The following is a 9521-nucleotide window of genomic DNA, read 5'->3' as shown; positions in this document are numbered from 1 at the left end:
TAAAAATATATGTGTGTTCAAAAGTAATATACAGTCAATTTTCTTTATATATGGAATACTTGGTTGAAGGTTGAAAGTAGAATAAAAAATTGCTTATGTATGAATGTGTATGTAATTGAGGCATATTGTTATGTATGTAAACAATTTGTATAAAAACATACTCTAACAAAAAGTGTAACAACCTACTAGAGAACCCAAAGAAATTAACCTATTAAGTCACTAAGTTTGCTGAACTTTTTCTTTTAAAGATTAAAACAAATGAGAGATAACATAGGAGGTGCAATAACTCACATACATACATAAGTAATATATTAACAGTTACATCTCTTAAGAGTTCCATGATGGTAAATCACATACATAAGTTTTATTAAGATTAAATCTAATACATAACAAAGTCCATGACATAGAATAACCACATGTACAAAAATACACCTACAAGTATATACAAGTACATAAGATGCCACATGACATAACCATTATGCATAATCATCATTTGTACAAGTCACAGGATATGACATGATAAAAGAACATGCATCTTTATATAAGATGCACCGTCCCATAAGGTCTCAAATAATCAAAGTACAATAAATCAGAATATGACCATAGAACATATATATCTAAGCCAAATAGGAAATGGCAGAGAGTGGTACATCATGTAGATCCTAACTAGCAGGTCACTACGACTCCCTCCCTCAACCACATTAGAAACATCAAATGTAAAGTAAAATAACAGGTGTAGAGCATCTCATTTAACCTTAGAAATGATGTTGTCAAACATATGAAAATGAATTGAATTGAATATTTTTATCTAGTATCAGATATACAAAGCAGATTTAAAATTGGTTAAAATATGTTGACATGGTAAAAACTTTAATTCATGGGGACACAATGGCAATCTGGATAGAATTTATTGCAAACAAGGTAGTAGCCTCAAATTCTTCCATCAACGAATCTATCAGAATTCAATGCAAAACTTAAGGCAAGTAATAGCCATTATTTTGTTCGAAACTCATATTGCTAAAATTGATTATGAAAAACCATGTAAATGGGTCTCTCATTAGAAAACATTACAATTATCGTTTGAGGACAGACACAAAAATTCTAAAAGCTATAACCACTAAATTGTTGGAATTTAGAATCTAAATTTGATTGTCTGCCTTCATCTAATTTTATTCTTGAGCATCTCATTTACTTCCCAATAGCTTGAAGGAGCTTGAGCTGCTGAACCATGTCAACAAGACAATATTAATTAATACTCAGAAATCTTATCCCTTATTTTACCATAACTTAACAATTAAGTTTTTGAAGCAACTTTGTTAATTAATTAGCGATAAAGTTTCCACTTATAAATAAGGTAGAAGGCAACATTCCAGAGTAGAAAAGGAGCATAAGATAACAACATATAGTAGAGAGAAAACAATACAACCTTCCTTTGTTTCTCATTGAGTGTTTACAACAATAGTTGTAGCTTAATGTCTTTTGTGTGTCTGTAAAGTAGTGATTTTTTCAGACTGTTGTAAAGCTCATAGAAGTTTGATTGGGCTTAGTCTATAGCCATTGAGTGCTAGAGATTTTTTTTTGTAACAGCAGTAGTTATTTGTTGTAGAAGTTTGTTTTCAGATTACTAGTTGTAATCCATTTTGAATATACATGCAAGCAAGAAATTGCACATCTCCTCTTATGATTTGATTGTCTCCATTTGAATCTTTATTCCGCTTGCCTTTGTTTGTTGGAAAACACAGAGCATCAATCTCTATTCTTGTTTTGTGATTTGGGGTTCATTTTCATAGTTTACGCAATGGGTTAACACAATTGTTCCCAATGATAACATTGCTCGGCATTAATTGTTTCAGTTTGTTCTTTTGCCGAATAACACGGTTTCCTTCTATTGCTGAGTAAACTCTATTCCTTCTAGACTATGCTTTTAGAAAGTTAACTCTCGTTCTTTTCCCAAGTAACTCAATTTCCTTCTATTACCGAGTAAACTCTATTCCTTCTATTGCTGAATAACTCAACTATGCTTTTAGAATGTTATAACTCCTTATCCGTTCATTTATTTTTCTTTTACAATAAACTGCCTGTAAATAATTACAGGCAATTTGTCAAGATGCACAGAAAACAATTCCTCGTTATAAACCATCAAATTCTCCAAAATGAATGTGTATGTCACAATTGGATAGATCTCTTGACAAATTAATAGACCAAAGAAGCCAAATTTGGTCTTCATTGCTTACTGACAAACCCATCATCTTTACAGAAGATATTAAAATGAAACATATGTTTACATAAATGAAACAGACTAAATAAGTGAAACTAGGAATGTTTCTGATTAAGGTTGAGCTTGTCAGTTTAGGAAGTTAACTAGGAACTATCTAAATGAAACATATCTTAACATGAGTGAAACAAACTAAATAAGTGAAACTAGGAATGTTTCTGATAAAGGTTAAGCTTATAACTTTGGGAAGTTAGCTAGGAACTATCTATGGTTCATACAACTATAAAACACCTTAATGGAAATTAGAAGTTTCCAAAATGGTCCTAATGTATGTGCTTATATACCATCTTCATACAATACTCCACTCATGGTTTCTGAAATTTTACCTCTGACTCAGTGTCATTGTCAGTGAGACCCTCTTCTGTTCGTTCATATTTCGTGGCGCCAACATTTATATTTATAAAGATATGCAAGTACATACGCATCCTTGTTAGTGTTTCTCAGCAGATCTTTGATGGTCGCAATTTCTTCTACAGTAATGAAATTCTGAAAAATATCAAGACAACTGAAATGGGGCTTTTTTGCAACAGCTTCTGCAGCGGCCTTAGCCCCAATTCCAGTCATACCATTTACACTCAAATCAAGTAGTTGGAGCTGCTCATGACCTTCCGAAATGGCTTTGCATATGATAAGGGATCCATCATCCTTGAGTTTATTGTCTTCTGCAGAAAACCTGGTCAGTAAGTTCTTTGCAGCAAGGCATTCTGCTAAAGCTGGAGCTGCTTTTGGAGTCACATTATTTCCTCCAACAATAAGAACTCTTAAATATGGAGCTGTATTCTTCAGGCAGTGGGAAATATCTATCACCCTTTCATCCTGAAGATTCATATTCGTTATGTTAACTTTTGTGAGACATAGATATCCAGAGATGGCTTGTCTCAGGGCAAGTCTGCACATGTTAGATTCTAAATCGAGCATTGATAAACTGCTGCCTTCCTCAAAAGGTCCTACTAAATCAATACCATCCCACATGGCAAGATTGTCTACTGAGAACTGGTTATCCTCCAGAGCAATCCATTTGTTGTTTTCTGAGAAATTGATATCCAGAGCAATGCATTTTTTAACAATCTCAAAGAGGGTCTCTGCTGAATCATATCCTTTTTGGTTGCAAATGAAATTCAGATTTTCAATCCTTTCAATAGAGGGAAGAAGCTCAAAAATGGTTCCAACGGCTTCAAAGGAAATGTTGCTACTAATCAATTCCAGTTTTCTCAGGCTTTCCTGAGATTTCAAGAGTGGTACAAAAGATTTGACGCCCTTCTCTCCCAGTTCTCCTAGTGCAAGAGTCAAGGTAGTCAGCATGCAACCTTCTAAAGCAGATGAAAATATTGACATGACCTCAAGCGCCTCATCCTCAGATCTTCCAAAGATGAAATCTACGAATTCCACCTCTTTTAAAGTTTTCTGAACATTTAACAGGGCTCTTTTAGCAACAAGGGCTGCCTCCACTCCAAAAACGTCGCAGCCAAAACGTACCCTGAAACAAGAACCATTGGCCTCTTCCAATGGTTTGAAGAGCTCCATGGCTGAGCGTTCGTCAAGAAACACCAAATCCCCATCCGCACTTCTCTTTGACATCGTTGTATGACGTTTGTAGGAAAAAAGAGCACAATGTTTCCGTGAACTGCCTCAAATTTGAAAATAAAAACTCGAGTAATATCTTCTGGTCTCATCCTCCATATATACAGTCGTTTCTACCATAGTTCTTAAATGAAGAATTCAAGAGGTTTGAAGCCGACAACCGGAAGCACACATACATTTTATAAATTTAAAAGTCGGTAGTAATTGAAAGTCACTAGGCAGTAATTAAACGAATGGGGAAGAAAATAATATTTGCATTCTTTTAATTAGTAATTTTTTTTTTTCTGAGTGTATATATTTCCATGGGCGATAGATTTATGTGACTATTATTTACATTCAATAAATTTGGCTTCAACAATTATGATAATAAAAAGTATCTTGCAGTGTGTTGTATTTGTCATATAGTTTAATTAATTAGAGTAATAAAGATTAAAAAATTATTTATTATTTGAAAAAATAATGAATTAATTAAATAATAATATTTAATATCATTTAATTAATATTTTATTGATATTTTAATCTTGTTTTATTGATATTTTAATTTTTTAAAAATATTTCATAAATGATCTTTTACATTTTTAAAAATATTATATTTTAAAAATATCATTTTCTAAGAACTATATATATTTGAAAAATAATATAAAAATGGATTCAGATGGTTCCCACTCTTTACGAATCAGTTGGGGAAGTTTTAGAATGCATGTAAAATTCCATCCAAACCTTTATCACCATTAAGATAGCCTTTTGGATGATCCTCAAAATTTACTAGGTTTCAAGTCTTGACTAGATTGGTCTATGTCATAACCCAAAAATGAGGGTTTACTAGGGTTTTAGGGCTTTACTGACTAATTTTGAAAGTAAGCTTTCAAGATCCCTTCAAATTTATTGATTCACTCCTATCAATGTGTTTATAAACTCCTCACTCGCTCTTCTAACACAATCAAAGATTGCTTTCTAATACCAATCCACCCCTGCAATTTTGATAGGATAGATTAATTCATTTTGAACTCTACCTATCATTGGACATACCCACAGAGTGTGCAGGAAATGGAGTCTAGATTCATCTTCCATAGTTAAAAATCCATGGCCTTGTGGGAAATAAATATATACTCCATGTACATTATGTCATTTTTGGTTGGGGTTGAGAAAGTGTTGTATGCTATTTTTACCTGACTAGATGGATAATTGAGAAAAGAGCTTAATACTTGTAGGGATGGGTTGGAGTTTATAAAGTGATCTTGGATTGTGTTATAAGAGTGAGTGAGGATTTTATAAACCCATTAATAGGAGTGGGTCAATCCATTTGAAGGGATCTTGAGAGCTTACTCTAAAAATTGACTAGTAAAGCCTTTAAAAAATACTAAACCCTCATTTTTGGGTTAGTGGGTAGGCCAATCTAGTCAAGAATTGAAAACTAGAAATTTTTGAAGATCATTTAAAAGGTTATCCTGAATGGTGACTTGTTCCTAGGGTTGTTAAGGGATTTGTGCAGAAAAGGTCCAAAAATTGAGATAGGAGCTTTAATTGGAAACCTAATATGCTTAAAGGCATTTTGAAGCAATTTGATGGAATTGGCAAGTAGGACTCTTCAAAAAATGAATCCAAGGAACCTAATGAAAGATAATAGTTCTAAGAAAGATGCATCCATACTCTTGCAATTTTTCTTAGTGATCTTGGAGGCTTGAAGCATTAAGGTTTCATTGAAAGAGCAAACACAATTGCTAGGAAACCCTTGTGACATATTTGATTTCTTTCCTAAGAGATCAAGTACCTCTTAGGCATGATCTATATAATACAAAACAAATCAAAAAGTATTTTATAAAGTTGGATTGTTACTAAGTAGAGAGTGTTTCTTATCAGAGTTGTATCTGAGCACATCGATTTGGACAAGGTGAGAGTGCATGTCTGACCAAGAATATTTTGGTGAGTCCATCATGGTTACAAATGCATAGTTAGAAAAGAAGTTAAATGATCAAGAGGATGAAAACTAGGATCTAAAGGATAAGATTTCAACCCTGGAAGCCAAACTTGGGTATGTGGCCCTCGAGACTGAGGAAGTGACAAGTAGAGTCACTAGGAGTGAAGAGTAGGAGAAAATCAAGTAGGTATTTCTAGAAGATGAGGTAACTACCCCTAATACAGTTTTGGATGAGGAAAAAATCCTTAAAGTTATCAATGCTTAATGTGGTAAAGCCCTTGAAGTCACGCTCAATACTAAGGAAGTGACAAGCAAGGTCACTAGGAGTGAAGAGTGGAGAAGATCAAGTAGGTATTTATAGAAGATGAGGTATCTACCCTAGATCCAATATTGGATGAGGAAACTTTCCTCAAAGATGTTAAGGCTTTAAGTGGTAAATCCCTTGAAAGAGTACCACTTTTTAGTGGGGAGGTGGAGTGGATTGCAAGAATGGAAAACTCTTTTAAATGAGAGAACATCACAAAGACCCAAAAAGTCAACACATCCAAAGCAAGGATGAGAGGATGGGCACTGACCCAGTTTAAATAAATTCATGATGAAATAGTGAGAGAATGGAAGAGCCCTATAGTTAGTTGGAAGGGCATGGTGCTTAAGGTAAGGGAGACTTAGCTTCTTGAAGACTTTGAGATTCAATTATAGACCAAAAGGCAAATCATGAAGCAAAAAGATGTAGATGTGACCACATACATGGAGGAGTTTCAAAAAAAAATTCTAAGGTCCAATGTGTAGGAAGAAAAATGTATCGAGGTAGCTAGATACATTAATGGCTTTAAGATGAAATATTGAAAATTATGTTAATTTATGGAGTCCAAATATTGTCCATGAGTGTAATCAGATAGCCCTCAAATTGGAGGAAAAACTCATGAAGATGCATGAGAGATAATTGAAGAGGAATGGATATAAGAAGTCATAGAGGCACTTTTGGAGGTAGGAGTTCAAATACAAGAGCACAAGGAGAAACTAATCTTACTAAACAAGGGGGAACTAGTAACCAAGAGGTGGACAAAGTAGAGGCAGAGGACTAACTAGCCACTCAAGAGGAAGGTCAAATAACCAAGGAAGAGGACCTTCATATTTTCAACCATGAAGTGTTACACATGTAACCAATATGAGCATCTTTCTTATAGGTATTCAGAGAAGGGGCCAACTACACAAGGATGAGAAAGAAGAGTAACATATGCACAATAAGAAGCATCTAGTAGAAAGTCTTGTGAGGTATTGTTGACCTTGGAAGAAGGAGAAAATATCACGACTAGGAAACTCATCAAGGAACCTATAAAAGAGGAGCCAAGCCAGAGGAGGATAATATTTAGGATAAAATGCAAAATACTCAATAAATTATGTAAAGTAATTATTTATTTAGGTTCAACTAATTATATTATATCTAATGAGGTAGTCGCTAAATCAAATTTGCATATGATGCCCCATTGTAACCCTTATAAAGTCACCTAGTTAAAGAAGGGACAACATGTGGTAGTTAATGAACAAGCTTGGGTGAAATTTAGCACAGAAAAGTATAAGGATAATGTTCTCTGTGATATCATACCTATGGATGTTTTTCATCTACTATTAGGAAGACCATGGAAATTTTATAGGGAAGTCATGCATGATAGGGAAAAGAATTCCTATAGCTTTAATTCAAAATATAGTCACTATTAGATGAAGGGGAAAACAAAATAGTAGGTCATAATGTACTAATGGTAAGAGAAAATGATTTTCTTGATACTATGAGAGAAGGATAAGGATTAGGGTATGCTACAGTGGTGAAACTAGTGGAGTCTAAGCCAAGGGAGAATGTACATATTCCTAAGGAGCTACACAAGATCCTTAAATTGTTTGAAGATATCACCAGTGATGGTCATCCACCCACCCTACCACCTAAGATATCTATAAGCCATCAGATAGACTTCATCCCTAGTTCAACTCTCCCTAATAAAGTATCCCACATGATGAAACCTCAACAACATGACTAAATTTCCAAGAAAGTTTAGGAATTGTTGGATCATGGATTAATCAAAAAGAGTGTGAGCCCATGTGCATTTCCTATTACTTTAGCACCTAACAAGGGATTCACATGGAGTTATTAATTGATCCTAAGGCCATAAGCCAAATCACTATCAAATTCAAGTTTCTCATACCCAAGATAGAAGACCTAATGGATTGTTTAAGAGGTACTAGATACTTCACCAAGATTGATCTCAAAAATGGGTATCATTAAGTAAGGATCAAGGAGGGGGATGGGTGGAAGAAAAGTTTCAAAACCATTGAGGGATTATATGAATGACTTGTAATTTTTAGGAATAAAGTGTCTCAACCTTTGATAATTCCTATTCTTATTATTTGTTTTATAAATGTATATTTTTGCAAATAATGTAATTAAGTGTGAGTGTACATGTCTAGTTGGCATGTTGATGTGTCATCCCACTTTTATGTGTAAGGATGTTGAATTGTGTGTAAGGATATCATGGATAAAATGGTTATGAAACATTCTTATGATGTGTAAGAGTAGTCTCTAGAAGATTTGATGACGAGCGAAGATGTGAAGACATGTGACAATTTATTATTGAGTACTATACACTTGAGCCTCCTATGGAAAATCAAAGACTCTTGAAAAGTCGAAGGCAAAATGTTGGAACTGTGATAAATCTGGGCACTTCTATAAATATTCTAAAGAGCCAAAGAAGAAGAAGGCCTCAGATTCAAGTTTATAAAAATCTCAAGAAGATGTCGATGGTTTCATTGCAACCTTGGTAGTGCATGCATTTGATGATGTGTGGTTGATAAACTCGAGTGCTTCTTTCTACATGACCTCTTGTTGAAGTTGGTTCTCAAAGTATGAAGTTTTCCATGGTGGAGAGGTGTACTTGGGTGATGATTCTCACCTAAAAATAGTTGGACAAGGATAGGTCACTATCAAATTCTCTGATTGACAAGAAAAGGGAATCAACAAGGTAATGCACAGCCCTAGTTCAGCAGAAAACCTATTATCTTTTATTTTTTTAGAGAATGGTAGAAACCTAATAGAGTTGTTCTTTGAAAGTTTCCCTAAAAGGGATAGCGCATGATATAAGAATTTTTAGGGTTGTAGATTGGAGAGTGAGAAAGTGTATTGTTGGTATGGTATGTTGCTAGTAGATTGGTCTTTTGTGTTAGTGTTCTCTTGAAAGAACTTGCATTACAACTGTGTTGTAAACTTTTGTGCTGAAGATAATACAATGTGCAAGTTTTGGAGGGGTGGGGTTGTTTTATCGAAAGGTTTTTCCCCACTAGCATATCTTTTTGTTTATGTGTTTTCTTTCTCTATCTATTTTATGTACAGATAATTGACTGCAATATTATTATTTACATAATATTGAATCTAAAATTATAAGGATTTAATAGGATTTTTCACAATACTTTCCTTAAGGGATTAGTGTACAAAGTTGTTTCTATAGCTGAGTTTCCTTACATGTGGTATTAAAGCTTGATCAACTTTTGATCCTAGTTTTTGGGTAGGTTTTTTGGAGATAACCTCAAGTTGAGTGGGAGTTTTGTGTAGCATTTTGAATCTTATTTGCAAATAGAGATGGCAAGTTCATCATATGGAAAAATGGAGGTGGAGAAGTTTAATGGCAGTAATTTTGAGTTGTGGAAGCTCAAGATGGAAGACTTGCTTGAAGATTATGATCTATGGGAGGCAAATTCACT

The 9521-nt window shown here is 34.1% G+C and overlaps 1 protein-coding gene across 1 annotated transcript; it reads right to left on the bottom strand.

Annotated features, from left to right (window-relative positions):
- Positions 1-2644: 2644 nt before the first annotated feature.
- LOC149570828 (RAN GTPase-activating protein 2-like) lies at positions 2645-3853 on the bottom strand. Its single transcript, XM_089815638.1, has one exon. It carries the CDS (start codon positions 3851-3853, stop codon positions 2645-2647), a length of 1209 nt encoding a protein of 402 aa, XP_089671764.1.
- Positions 3854-9521: the final 5668 nt, after the last annotated feature.

This window comes from Cupressus sempervirens, chromosome 2 (assembly GCF_028749045.1).
Source record: "Cupressus sempervirens isolate cs-2001-9-10 chromosome 2, ASM2874904v1, whole genome shotgun sequence".
In the NCBI taxonomy this organism is placed as follows: domain Eukaryota; kingdom Viridiplantae; phylum Streptophyta; class Pinopsida; order Cupressales; family Cupressaceae; genus Cupressus; species Cupressus sempervirens.
This window is presented reverse-complemented; position numbering and strand designations above follow the sequence as displayed.